Source organism: Erithacus rubecula, assembly GCF_903797595.1.
Source record: "Erithacus rubecula genome assembly, chromosome: 2".
Taxonomy (NCBI): domain Eukaryota; kingdom Metazoa; phylum Chordata; class Aves; order Passeriformes; family Muscicapidae; genus Erithacus; species Erithacus rubecula.
The window spans coordinates 99,724,167-99,738,657 of record NC_136685.1 but is presented as its reverse complement, the minus strand read 5'-3'; the positions used below and the strand labels follow the sequence as shown (position 1 = coordinate 99,738,657).

General features: G+C 40.7%; 2 protein-coding genes across 5 annotated transcripts in view; one reads left to right on the top strand and one right to left on the bottom strand.

Moving 5' to 3' along the window:
- LOC306797957 (uncharacterized protein) overlaps positions 1-283 on the bottom strand; it is a 63,054-nt gene extending 62,771 nt beyond the window's left edge. Inside the window, exon 1 of the mRNA XM_079297657.1 lies at positions 210-283. The gene's annotated coding sequence lies outside the window, so the exon portion shown is untranslated. The remainder of the gene's footprint in view (positions 1-209) is intronic.
- Positions 284-1,324: 1,041 nt separating this feature from the next.
- Positions 1,325-14,491, top strand: part of AFTPH (aftiphilin) — a 42,276-nt gene continuing 29,109 nt past the window's right edge. For 2 of the 4 annotated variants that reach the window (XM_079297648.1, XM_079297647.1), the window contains exons 1-2: positions 1,325-1,523; positions 10,453-12,235. In XM_079297648.1, the coding sequence (XP_079153774.1) occupies positions 10,463-12,235 (1,773 nt within the window). In that variant the 5' untranslated portion in view covers positions 1,325-1,523; positions 10,453-10,462. Of the gene's footprint in view, positions 1,524-4,130; positions 4,277-10,452; positions 12,236-14,491 lie in introns of those variants that run through there. The other 2 variants (XR_013773241.1, XM_079297649.1) reach the window with 2 other exon arrangements.

Here is a 14,491-nt window from a genome sequence, read left to right as displayed (position 1 = left end):
ACACAGTAAGGGATACTTCGAGGCCCTGGAAGTTAATGGCTACTGCCAGATATGTGGCAGGGAGTGGGGGGAGTGAAGATCTCGTTTCTCTCTTGCTTTTCAGCAAAGTATTTCACTGCTTTTACAGGATCTTCTCTACACCCTGACGATTCGTCAATCACATTGTTGTACACTGGGTGAAGGTCAAAGAGCACTGAAATCTAAATTACCCTATTTCCTGTTCCCTCAAGCTTCTCCTTCTGTCCTGCCGGGTCAGCACAAGCTTCACTCTGCGTTTCTGACACTAACCTGCAAAAAGAGAACAGCCACCAGGAGGCGAAGTAATAGTGCCTCATTAATAGTCAAACTCATTAATAGTCATCCATGATTATCTTCAGCTACTGTAACAGGATTGAGAATTGTCACAGAAACATTGTGTTAACAATATAATTCGCCCCCCCCCCCCCGCTTCACAAAAGCCTTTTATTGCTGATTAAATTAGCAGATTAATTACAATTACCCTTAAACGCATTTGAGGCATTCTTATTCCACAAACCTATCTGAAACACAAGCAGTTCTACGAGTGGCCTTGTTTTAAGCCTTTCTCAGCCAAGCTACCGAGCGTTTAAACACGGTGTGTTTGTACCTGGAGCCTCTGGAGGAGCAAGGGGTGACCTTACAGCTCCCTGCGGCTCCCGGGCAGCTGCGCGGCCTCTTCGCCCAGGCAGCCACCGACAGGACAAGAGGCCCTAGGCCCCAGCAAGAGGCAAAGGCTGGACATTGGGAGGAGTTTCTTCGCGGAGAAGGTGACTGAGCAGTGGAACGGGCTGCGCAGGGAGCTGGTGGAGTCACCGCCCGGGAGGCGTTTAAGGGAGCGCTGGATGAGGCGCTCGGTGCCGCGCTCCGACTGACACCGTGGTGTCGGGTCACGGGCTGGACTGGCTGATCCCACAAGTCTTTCCCAACCCGATTCATTCCGTCATTTCGCAACAAAGCTCTAATGTCACGCTCTGCAATTTGCCACCGCGTTGTGACCGCTGTGCGGAGTTCAGTTAACCACGGCCACACGACGAACGACAGGCTTTGCGCGTTACCCAAACGCTGCTCTACTAAACGTTATTATTTACAACTTTAACACACGCTTGGTGGGGCTGGAACTAGCTGGGTCCGTCCCAAGCCCAGGCCGCCCTGTGACTCCGCGTCCCGCCGGTACCACAGCGCGCACACACGCACGGCGCGCGCCCTCCCGCAGCCATTTCCCGCAGCGCGCGCGGGCCGCGCCGGACGTGACGCGCGCGGGGGCGGCGGCGCGGTGCGTGCCGGGAGCGCGGTGGGCGGCGGCGGGCGGGAGGCGGCGGCCGGAGGGGGCCGGGCCGCAGCGACGCGGTTCCTGTCGCCCACAGGGGCTCCCCTCCATGGCGGTTGCCGCGGGAGGCCGCAGATAGCCGGCCCGCGGCCGCTCTCCCCTTCCTCCCTCCTTCCCTCCCCCTCCCCGCCCGCCGCCATGCCCGCCCGGGCCCCGCCGCTCCCCGCGCAGCCCGCAGGTAAGAGAGGCGGGGGGCGGCTCGTTCGCTCCGGGCCCGGCCGCGGAAGGGCGCCGGGGCCCCCTCGGCGCTGCCCCGGGGGGCGGCGGCGGCCGGGGCCTGTGGGGCAGCGCCGTCCTTCCCCCGGCCCGCGGGGGAGGGCGGCGGGGCCGGGCCGGGCCGGGCGGGGCAGCGGCGAAGCCCCGCGGCTCCGCGGGCTCGTCCCGCCGCGGCCGGGGCGCAGGGCTCGGCTTTGTCCTGCGGCGGGGGCCGCGTTTGCCTGGGGTTCGGCGGCGCCGCAGCTGCGGGAAGGCTCAGGGATGTGGTGCGAGAAGTTCGGCTGTGCTCTGTGTTTGGCTTTTCCTGACAAGCTTTCTCTTTCGAGGGCGTAAAGAGTGTCCGTTGCTAAATGCATCGGGACGCGACAGGCTGAAGAGAGTTACGATAATTTAAGTACGATGTTTTTATTTTTGTGGAAGAGGTAATGTCATTCTAAAATGGGGCGAAATTGCTCAAATGCTTTATTAAGGTGCTGACACTTCAGTTTACTATGAAAAGTGTCTGTTTGATGAACCACAATATAATTTTTTCTTTAGAGAAGACGGTGCCTTAAAAACAACCATTAAACCTTGGGATTCCTTCAAAGTATCAGTAAATTGGCCTCTTAATAATGGTGACAGCCCGTTCCTTCCAGCTTCAGCACAGAAATGGAAGCCTTCAGCAGCTTAATGCTCCTTAAGCAAACATCTGTTCATAAATGACTGGAGCGAGTAGAGAAACATTGTTTACAGGAGCTGTGCTGGGTTGGTTTTACAGGTTTTGTTTCCATGCATGGTTTAGAGCCCAACATGCTTCATTAGAACTCACATTTCAGCTGTTGAGTCCATGGTAAAGTGAGTTTGATGGATGCTGCTTTTTAGCTGAATTGGTCCTTGGAGATTGAACAAAATTAAAAGTATTTCCTCCTTGTTTTATTCTCTGGACATATGAACTAGACTTGGAAAGGCAATTAGCCTACTTTAAAAATAAAAGTGTTCTGTTGTATTGTCGGCACAGGCAGAGGTTTGCTCATGCAATGCACAGGTAGCAGTTTCTCCTCCTGAAGTTGGAGCTATACCTGGAGGAATGTAACATTAATTGTGAGAGCCCGAGGAGGAGTTGGAGTACCTGTGACTACTGCTTTGTTCATTTTAAACAATGTCATTGAGAATAGAACGAATGTGAGAATGAGACTTAAAAATATGTAGAAAAGCTTATGTAGCTCTGGTGTTTTCATTCCGCAGGATAGTTGCATAAAGTACACATTGTGTGACCTTTTAAGGTCATGTGAAAGTCTGATCTTTTGTTTTTACTTCCTTAATTTGTTTATAAGTAAGCAGTTGAAGGATCTCAGCCCTCATTTTTATGCTGATGTTTTTTGGTTTTTTAACATACCTTGTTTTTGCTCAGATCATGGTTTTGTTTAGTAAGGGATTTAAGAGACTATAAAATGTGGAGTTCACACAGTGAATCATATTTGTGTTACATATTGCTAGTGATGAGTGCTCTGTGTGATCTCTACATTTCTACTTAAAAATTCCCCCAGTAGCTTACTAAGCTAACACAAGCCTTTTAACACCTTAATTACCCAAAGTAATATTCTGAAACTTTCCATACTTTGAAAAGACTTGTCTTTCACAGTGGAAATAATAGAGCAGCTTAGATAGACCTCAGTCAACTCTGCCTTTTCCTCTTGAAATATTCATCGAGCTGTCCTTGCAGATCTGTGGTGGTATCAGTTGGAAATCCAGCAGTAAAGAAACTGATGCTCGATCGAGTTGTTTTCACTCTACTCAGCAGCATAATCTTCTTGCAGATAGCTTTATCTTTCTCGACAGAACGTTCATGCCTTTCTGTGCTATTGTGCTATTTGACAACTTAAACTGCTTCTTTGTGAACGTTTCAGCACAATGACATGCTAACCCTTTCACGGGGATTCAAAAATACTTATAATTTTTCTGGATAGTCAGAGAAGTGTCTTAGATCCTACTCATTCCTAGGTGTTAGAAATTTTGTCTGTTAGATTTTCTTTGTGCAGAAAAAAAAACCACACTGAGTAAGCTGCTGCTGTTGCACACACACAGAAAAAAAAAACCTGTGAAATACGCCTTGTATGAAAACTGACAATCTCATTTTTAGTAGACTTTCTTTCATGCTAATGTCTTTAGCAATTAAAGTTTTCAATGGCAAGGAATATTTCTGTATTGGTGGCATTTGCAAGGTGATCTAAGAAATCTACTTCACTAAAGCAAATAATTTTGATTTTTCAAATCAAGATGTCCTGTCTTGGGAGAACCAGAGGAAAGGGCAAAGTCTCCCTTCACTTTAGTATGTTTGGAAGTTGGATGAAGGAAATGTGAAACCTCAAGTTCATATATCAACTGAAAGGTGATAGAAAATAGATTTTATTCTTTGGAGTATCAGGTGTCCCTCCTGTATTGTGTTTTTAATATGAGGTAATGTCTGTAGGTGGGATAAATGATGAATAATGTAAGCCTGCTCACTGAAAAACAAGGAGTAAGTACGTTTGCAGTAATGGAAAGAAGACCCATGGTTCTTTTCCTTGTGCAGCTGTATTTCCTCTGCCAGGCTGTGAGAGAACTGTCAAAGAGGAGTGCAGCCCTGTAGATTAGTTCTAATCTACTCTGCTGTAGTCTGTGTGAAGTTTGGAGGGTTTCTGCATGATGGAGATCATACTGCTCTGTGAGGAAGTCTCTGAGAACAGTTGACCCTAAGTAATCTAGTTCTAATACTTTCTAATCTAGCATCTTTTTATCCTAATTTAGAACACATGCCCAGCTAGCATGTTTGAGTGTAACATCTAGAAATAGATTTCTCACTGAGTTGAACCCTGTTTTAAAAGGGATTTGGGAAATTGGAAGAATGAAAACATCTCAGTTACTGTTACTTTATGACATCTGTCTTTACACATTTTGTGTCTATGTGCTGTATGTTGGACACAAATAGTGCATTCCACAGAGTCAGATTGTAACCTGATTCCAGCCAGTTGTGTCTGCCCATATGAATTTAAGATGTGCTTGTTCTTACAACATTTTCTCCACTATCTGTTTCAGATTTAGGTACAGGCAGCATCTTCATCTGCAGCTGTTAAAGCACATCAGTGGATTTTGAGTTGAAACATTTTTTACCTTACAGTAACTTTGAGAATCACCTAGCCTTTTAGGTTTGGGAAGTAATGCTATTCCTGGTTTAAAAAAGAGTTTAATGAACCAACAGGAACATTTAGATTCATATTTTCCAGCAGCTACTCTAATTCCACAGCTAAGCCAAAATGAAACAGGGAGAGGTGAAGCAGCACAACTAAAAATATGTTTGCTTCTTTATATAGTTTAACAGCATTTAAAATGAAAATGCTTATATCCAAGATCTGTTGAATTTCACATTTGTGCCACCTAACTTGGTCTTCCTGCATTGTCAGTAATGAGAGGAAGAGCAGCACTGTCAAAGGGTTTGAATTTTGCATAGGCTGGATTGTCTAGGGGTGCCTAGTGTTTAATGCCAGCCTGAGGAGCACAGGAGAAGAGGAAGAATGAGCTGGCTGAGCTTAGTGCCAGATTCTTGGTGAAAATCTGAGTTCTGTTACTTGAATGTTCATTCTACATACACCACTTTGTAATAGAAGGTGTCCAGCAAATTCAGTGTTTGAAACCACGGTCATGTATGGTGGTAGTGATTAATTCCAAATGTTGGGTAGTGAGAAATAAGGCATAGATATGTTTCCCTTACTGGAACTGGAGAACATTGTTTTCCTCAACTCATACATGTCCAAGAAAAAGTGCTCTCAAACTCTTGCTTTGGGTAATGGACCTTCTGGCTGTAACAGCATTAAGTTCAAAATCGAAAACATTGATTTCTTGGAGGCTTTATGAAGTAAACATTTCTCTTGCTGTATTTTGTTTGCTGGTAACTATTTCCAAAAATAAAAGTAAGCTTATTAAACCAATTTAAGAAGATATTGACTTCAGCTTGGACAGGGGCTCTTTCTGGAATGGATTTGGGTTGTAGAAATGCTGTTCTAACAGACTCTTCTTATTTATAACCACCATTCTAGAAATAGGTTCTCAGGTGTATGAAGACTGGGAATCTGGTTTCCATTGTTCATATCCCAAAGAAAAGGCAAAGGGATAATGGAAGAGGAGATTTCATTACAGCTTTTCCTGCTGGAAGCCAACACTATGCTGTAATAAGTCTAAATCTGGTCCTTACTGTGGTATTTTTGGCATTTGCTAGAGGAATTCCTTTGCAGTAAGAGTTAAATGTTCTTGGAAAGATCAGATGCTAATGACTTGAATCCATCTCCTTGCTATTGCAAGGCTTTTACTGTAGGGTATTGCAGTAACATTGTAATTTCTGTCATGGAGATCGTGATTGTGCCATTTCTGATTATTGTGTTTGCTGTATGCTTTAAGGAGATGGTTTGCTTAACTCAGCTTTTCTTCAGAATAATCCACAGCTGAGAGGTTATTCATTGCTTTGCTTCCTCTCAAGTTGAAGGAAACATTCTGCTCTACAAGGGGTTTCTTTTGAATTTATGTGCCTCAAGTGTTACTTTAGAAATCTTCTTTGTGACCTCCTGATTTTTTAGTTCTTATGTAAGAGCCAAACATGCTGTTTCAAGTTTGGCCTTAGAAGATACACAGAGAAGGAACTATTTATACCTGCTTTTGTGTAGTGTAATTGCATTGTTCTCTTTGCTGCCTAGTCTGTGTTAGGCTTTTGCTATTACTCTACAAAAGGTAGTGAACAAGGATGTGATGTGTGTGAGGAAAGCACATATTGTTCCCTGTTTACTGCAAACAAATAATAAGATAGCCTGGTTTTGTTGTAAATGTTTTGAAAATCTAGTTAGTGATCATAAAATAAGGACATTAATTTTTTCTTTCCAGCTCCTTGCCTATCAAAAATTTTCAAGCATTGCTGATTTCTGTTTTCTGCCTTCTTTTAATATGTCATATTAACTTGAATTGCATCCTTAAATGCACGTGACTTGAGAAAAAAGTTTTAACCTTGAATCTTAATTAATCAGCATTTTTCTTCTTTAGAGTACAATGTCAGTATGTACTTGTGAGTGTGTTGGTGAATTCCATTTATAGTATGACTCAAACAGTGGTCTCCTGTTTTTGGTACTGAAACTTTTTGAGAAATTCCTTGATAGTGAACATTAGAATGTGAATATGAAGAAACACATGTATGTGAGAACTAGCATTTCCAGTTAATAAAAACCCAACAAGCAAATAGGTAAAGACAGAAATGCAGAAGATGGCATCTGAGAGAGAATACAATTCTTTTATTTATTTTTTTTTTCCTAAAAAACGTTGGTACAACCACATGCCATGAGCATTTGATGGAAATCTGTCTTCAGTCTAATCTTAAACTGTTGAGATCTGCAGAAGTTACTGGCATTTATCAGTTTAAATCTGTGTTTGTGAATAAAGCAACCCACTAAATATGAACACTTTAACTGTGTCAGATTCCTTACCTCGAGGTGGAAGTTCTGATGCCAGAATCCTGGGTTGTTGCTTATTTCAAATCACAGAAGTTAGGCATGTTATGCTCTGTTACACAAGAAAAAAACTGTTACAATTTCCTTCAAATCACCGTCCTTATTACATAGTGTACTGAAAAGTTGGTGGTTTCTTTTAACTTAACACTTAAATAATCTGTAAGTGAACTGAACATGTTAGCTAGCTTTGTACTTGACTTTTAAATTTGGTAACCAATTCCCTCAAAAGCAAGATGATAAAGTATCGATATTATTGGTGATACAGCTTGTTCAAATTGTATTTTGGGTTGAATAAGTTTGTAAACATCACTTGAAATCCCAGGTTTACAAAATTTTGTAGCTGAGTGTCTTGATCAAGAATATGTCTGAGTTGGGTAAAAGGACTACAAAAGATGAAGCCATGTTTCCAGCTCAATTTGAGATGCCAGACAAAGCAGGGATTAACTAAATGAGATAAGGAACAAAAAAGTTGTTCTGTCAGACCTGTGGGTTTTCACCACAGGTTTCAGTGGACAGTAACTAACTTGGCAGATAGAACACTTTTGGAAGTCATGAAAGGGGGTTATAATGAAATTCTTTCTGAAGAAAACAACATTAAGACTGTAAAATTCCCATGCTGTTTTATATTGTGAGGAGAATTGGGATTATGCCCATTTTAAAAATTTATCACTAATTAGTGAAGAGGAGGGGGAATACTAGTATGACATTTTTCCTTTTCTTACAGTTTTAGTATGTTTGAGTTCTGTAAACAACAATTAAATTGTGTCAGCATAACCTTACACTCATTTATAATGCAGATTCTTACATTTTGGGGCTCTTCATGTTTGACTTTTAAAATGCAGCAGTAACATAACTGGAAACACCTGACATTTAAAAAATAATTATATAGAAGTCCGTACAATTGGTTATAGAGAGGGTTCTTGAGGGTTAAACAGATTAAACAGATATTAGCCTATCAAACCTGTGATCAAATTTTTAAATGTACAGTTAATGTTCCTTGCAGATCCTGTTTTGGCAACTGTTATTGAAATGTAGCTGGAGCATTGTGCTGCTGGACTGCTGCTTTGTAAATGATCTCTGTGATGTTTTAAAAGTGCTTTGAAATGAAAAATTGAAGGAAGTTTCTTCTGCTCTATGTCAGAAGTTGCAGGAGAGAAATTTTTTTAATGATCAGACATCTTTCTACATATTCAATTGGGCTTTGGCAGTTTGCTTCAGCTCCCATGCAGTTAACTTTGTCCTATGCTTATCCTTGTTATTGTTCCTTGTCTCCCCTTTTTTATGTCAAACTGGAAAGAAAAGGAGTATTGTGGGTAAATTCCCTGGGATTGTGATGCTTGCTCCTCTCACATTATTCAGTTTGTTTTCTGAAACTGTGTATTTGGGTTATTTTAGATCATCCTTGCCTCCAAGGATGTTATCAACACTATTGTGATTTTTGGCTGAAGTTAAAATACTCATACAGTAAATGGTAAAAAAAAAAAACAAAAAAAGAGTAGAATTATGATGGATAGTATATGAATCTATGGCTAGTGTAGGTTAAGAAGTAATTGTTCTTGGCATGTCTTGCCAAAATGAGATCCACTAATGTAAGGTGGTGTGGTTACTAATACAGACCTGAATGTGGTATTTCAAATAACTCAGGTGAAAAGCAACCTATACCTAAACCTTGTCTTTATAAGCCTATAAATCTGAAGATACTTAAAACTCTTGGTTTTTGATGAACCATATAGACAAATTTTTCTTTCAATGGGAAAGTTCAGAAGTTTAGAGCAAGTGAAGCTCTTCTCTCACATACCTTGTTTAAGCAGCTGGTACTGAGTCAGCCTATGTGGGAGCTTGTTGACAACTTAGGCTTTATTCTAAACAAATTTCCTTTGCAGTTCTCTTCAGTTTGCATGTTATGTTAGAAATTACTTCAAGGTTTCATCTGATAAGCATCATGTACTTTTGTAACTGAAAACCACCCTTTTCAAAAGAAATTGTAGGTATGTTAGTCACCTCAAGGCTGCCAGAGTTTCCTGGCAAATATCCAGAGCTGTTTGGCTGAAGTGCTTGGTATGTTGTGCTTGAGAAGAACTGCAGAGCTTCATTTGTTGTGTTTTACCCTTTGTGTGTTTCTCTTAAGGTGTTTTTACAAGGTTGTTAGCTAAAGGCACTGAACTTAAGAATCATATTTTGTCTGTTGCATGACTAATATTGTAAACTCTGCACTTATTCTGGTGGTCAGAGGTTCAAATATTTTTAATATGTATAGGTTGTTTCCACTCTTTTTCTGTAGGTAAGGCTTAGTGTTGTTACAGTTCATTCATGTCAAGTGTCATTTGAAATGGAGAGAGCTTGGTGTGAGCTCTTCTTTGAAGGGTTTTAAGGTATGAACTAGTTCAGTGATGGGTACAACTGCCAGTCTATACGTACTAGTAGTTATTGTTTCATTAACTGTACATTATATTGAAAAAAATCAAGATTATTCTTTAGGAAAGAAAATTTTCCATCTGTACCTGCCTTGTTCCTGTAATGGTTTGCAGTGTTAAGACAGGGAGTCCTTAATCTGTTTCTATCTAGGCCATGGGAATACTTTCTCCTTTTTTCTTTTCACCCTGTGGTTTAGTGATTTGTGTTTAAATATTTTATGAATGAATAATCATGCTCAGCTGTCCTTTTGAGAAGTTTTGATGAAGTGTGTTTGCCTCTAGGCTTTACTGGTGGCATCATGATGGCATTTCTCAGCTGGTTCCTAGGACAGAAGCAGGCTGGTGGCAGCAGCTGTGAAGGCAGGGTGTTGCCTTGTGGGTAGGAAGTCCAGAGAACCATGGACTGGCAGAAAGAGGCTTAAACAGTAGGGTAGCAGATCATAGCTAGTGGTTCTAACAACACTTCCTTCCTCCACTCCTTCACAGTTTTGGAGCTTATGGAAACACTTTTTGAAGTTTTTGATGCTGGTGTAAGATCCCTTATGTGTATGGCTGTTGTGGCATAGTCCATGGAGTGGCTTCATTCTTGTCACACACCTGAGCACACAAAGGAGCTCAAAATATGAACCAGGGTCACTGGCGGTTTTGTGAATTGCTGCTGATGAGAGGTAGAGAACTGATGAGTTAAAACTGAATTTAGTTGTGCCAGTGTTGCACAACAGCTCAAGAGGATCATTTCAGCACTGTCTGCTGACAATTTGATCATGTAGTAGCTTAGAAGAGGTTTGAACTGTCCCAATAGATTGTGACTTGTAAAACAAGTGGGTTTGGGGAATGTTTCTTTCTGACATCTAGTGCAGATATTGATCTATAGACACACTTAAAAGATGAGGCATGAAACTATAAAAATGAAATATATAAGAACACAAAAGCTAGCCAAGTTGTAATACAGCTCTGTTTTTCCCTCCTACAGTAATACATTGATGCTGAAGCAGAACCAAACAATGGAACCAGACATTATTCGAATGTACTCCTCATCCCCTCCACCACTTGACAATGGAGCTGACGATGACGATGAAGATGAGTTTGGAGGATTTTCTGGTGTGAGCACTGCTGGCGTAGCTTTTGCTGATTTTGATGCACCGGACTACAGTCATCCAAAGGAAGAGTTTATACCCACAAATCATTTCATCCCACTCCATGATTATTCTGACAATGTAGCTAGCATTGCAACTTTCACATCTGTTAAAAATGGTAAAGATAAAGACTGCATTGCAGAGCTTCCTACTCATACTAAGGAGCTTTCTGATATGTCAGCTACTAGTACTATCAAAGAAAAATCTAAGTTTAGAACTTCAGGTACTGCTTTAGAAGATGTAAACAGAAGGGGGGAACAAAGAGACAACACTGGAAAATCGGAGGGTTTTTCTTCTTGTGTGGTTAGAACTGGTGTAACAGTAGAGAGCCAAGATGAGCAAATAGATGCTTGTAATGGTGAGAAACTTCCATGTCTAGAGATTCTAACAAATGGATTTGCAGCATCAGACCCTGTAAATCCTCAGGGAACAGAAGATCTAGACAGTATTGGTGACTCAAAGGGACTGAAAACTGTTAGCACCCATAGTACTGAGCAAAATTTGAACTCAATGCCTAGCTCAGGTGAAGATGTTGGAGATTTTGCTACCTTCTCAAACAAAACCCCAATCCATTTAGAGGGAGCAGAGCCTACAATATGCAGTGTTGTTAATGAAAGAGACTCAGTGAGCATTCAGGAGAACAACAGAATAAACAGAGTAACTCATAGTGAAGAAGATGTTTGCATTTCAGAACTTAGTTGTGAACAGGGTCCTTTAGCACTGGAATTTGCAATTTCTAGTACGTCTCAAACAACTGGAAGTTCAATATGCACTACAGAGAATGGAGAGCACAATGGGAGGAGAAGACAACATCACATAGAGAATGGCAAAGATTTTAGTAGGCCTGAGGATTCTTCAAAAGCAGCAATCAAGATTGATAAGATCCAAAGCCTTAGCTGTGATCCTGCAGGAGAAAAGCTGTGGGGTTCTGAAGATCTCAAGAATGGTGGAAGTAGCACTGAAGTTTTAGCTTGCAGTGACAAACATGATGATGTGTTTGGTGACTTTGGTTCAGTCAGCAGTGTGTCTCCCACCTTCAGGAATGCTCAAGACTCAGTAAACACCCTAGATTCAGAAAGAACTTCTGAACAGCCTGCACATATTAGTGAACCTAACGAGGAATTTGGTGAATTCAGGGACATGAGTACTGTTTGTCAGCAGCCAGCAAGTTTGGACCAAGCTGAACTTGGTCAGGCTGCTGACACTTTAGAATGTGATACTACCAGTAAAACTTCTGGACTAGACTTCCAGCATACTACTGAGGTAGAAAATGGTGATGATACTGAATTTGGAGACTTCGATTCAGTGCCAAAACCTCAAGATGAGAGCGTTGCTTTCCAGGACTCGGATGACTTTGCAGACTTCAGTTCAGCAGGTTGTAACCAGGCTACAGACTGGAATGCTTTTGAAGATGAACAAAAGGACAGCTGCTCTTGGGCTGCCTTTGGAGATGAGCAGGCTGGTGAATCTCATCACAGAAAAGAGACGTGGCAGTCACATAGGACAGATGCGTCTGCCAGGAGTGATGGCCCAGTGTTACACAAGAGCGACAGTGTTGCTTTAGCGTCTTTCCAAGGGACTATCAGTAAGCAATCCCAAGAGCTGTCACCTTCAGTTCAGGTAAGGGTTTGCTTGGTTTTCCTCAGTCTTGTTCTGCTCTTATGCATACAGTTCTTCCTGGTTCCTGCTTCTGTGTAGAACAAATATTTGAATAGTCCTTGTTTGCCTTTTAGGAGAGATTTAATGTGCTATGTGAGACAGGCTGATATAAAACATTATGCTGTGTTTGGATCTTGCACATCTTTGCAGCACTATTACTTCCCCCAGACAAAGGAGCAGGGTGTGCTGGAACTTGTAGGAATTTGTTTTGATGATACATGTGATCCTTTACATAAATTGATCAAAGGAATAAGCCAGCATGAACATTTCAGAGCATGTGATAATTTTTCCTTTTGCTTCATTTTTTACTGTCTGTTTGGGGGGCACTCTTTTGCCTTTTTGTAAAATAGTGGTGTGACCAGAACCTGGGATTACTGGTTCCCAAAATTTTCCATCACCATTCCTATCAATATTTTCAAAATACGATTATTGATTTGTAAATAGCTGCAGTAATTCACTTGAGACAGAGAGGATGATAAAACATAAGCTGTGAAATTCTGTCTTGGGTATTCGAACTCCTGGGAAGTTAACTTTAAAAATTCTTTAAAAATAAGTCTCTGTTAGGTATTAATTGTGGGAAGCTGCACATTATAGCAACATCACAAACAGAGAACTGGTGATTTGTTAAAGCTGCTGCTATTTCTAATTAGGAGTTTCCAGGAGGGGGAAGTTAATAGGTTTATTTCTTACCACCTCTCCTATGTTTTCTGTTTTCATTGCTAAGTATTCATTAATTCCTAATTAATTACTTCCTAAATCTTTTTAGCAGTCATTTTGAGATCTGTGGCTATTCTTACAAAAACTTTTTTTTTTTTTTGTTCAACCTTTAAAAATACTTTTAAAAATTCAGAACAACAATTTCAGTTTAGAATTTTCTTCAAAATGTCTTTTTATTCATGTCATTCCATATGAGTAGTTTGGAATATGCTCTGCCTTTTTGAAGCATGCAGCAGCACCAGCAGTAAAGGATGTTAGTGGTAATAAGTGTCTGAAAGGTTTGGGTCTTTTTTGGCAATAAAAGGAAATGAGGTAAGTCCTTTCTTTCAGGACCTTGCTCAGTGACAGCCCTGCCTCTTCCCATTTCCTACCAGTGACAGGTGAAATGGCTTTTCAGAAGGTTGTGCCAGCTGGAGATCTGCCAGCATCAGCAAATGGAGCTTTTGGGACTTAGCACTGATTTCTTGTCACGTTAAAAGCTGTGAGCCTCAGGTCCTCACTCTTCCTGCTTGCTGTTCCATACAGTGACTAACACTCCAAACCTCAAAGAGAAAAGTTCCAGAGTAAACCTACAGGCAGATTTTTGTGTCTGTGCAAGACCTTGTTTATCACTTGAATGTGGTGGTCCATATTTTAAGTTGAGAGCACAAATCTATTGTTATCTCTTCACCCATAAAATTGGAGAGTACTAAGGTCTTTAGTGCAATTAATCTCAATTGTTTCTCTTGCCACTTGAAAGACTGTCCAAAATCTGAGAAAGAAACAGAGTGAGGAGATGATTCTAGTAAATAATCTCTTTTTTCTTGTAATTAATTAATATTAAGGGATAGTCTGAAGGTTGCAAATATTTATTTTCACTTAATTTTCTGTAATTTTATTATAGGTTTTCAATAGAAAAGACTTCTGTATGTAGATGTTTATAAAAACAGAACCCTCACAGGCTCTGTAATTATGTTTTCCCTGCTCAAGTCTGCCTTAACAAAAGAAAAAAGTCAAGTTAAATTGGAAGTTCCTTACTTAAAATCTGCCATAAAGTTATATGATAGTTTGATTAGATTGTAAAGCAAATTTAGGACTTCAAGTTTTTTATTCCTTGTCTTCATGCTACAGTCATTTGTGACTGTCAGATCTAAAGTGATGTTCTTCCTCCTCTGCCAGTGAGGAAGTACAGCTGAGAGAATGTTTTACACAAATAAACTGGAGAGGAAGTTGAGCAGGGCATGTTTTCTCTATTGCAATAGTTTCCTTAGCCTTGCAGTGTCAATTGCTACATTTTTTTTCCAGCTAACTCTTAAAAACAGTAGTTATTTTGTAAGTGCTCTAAGTTTTGGAAGGATCTGTTAAAACTTTTTTATATTTAAAAAAAAAAAAGCTTGTTTTAAGATTAAATAGTAGTTCTGTTTATAATCCATTGATCCACAGTTTGCTAAATTGCTGTTAGAAACAGAGATTAACTAATGAATCAACATGAGCCAGCAGACAGTCCTGGTACTGAGTGCA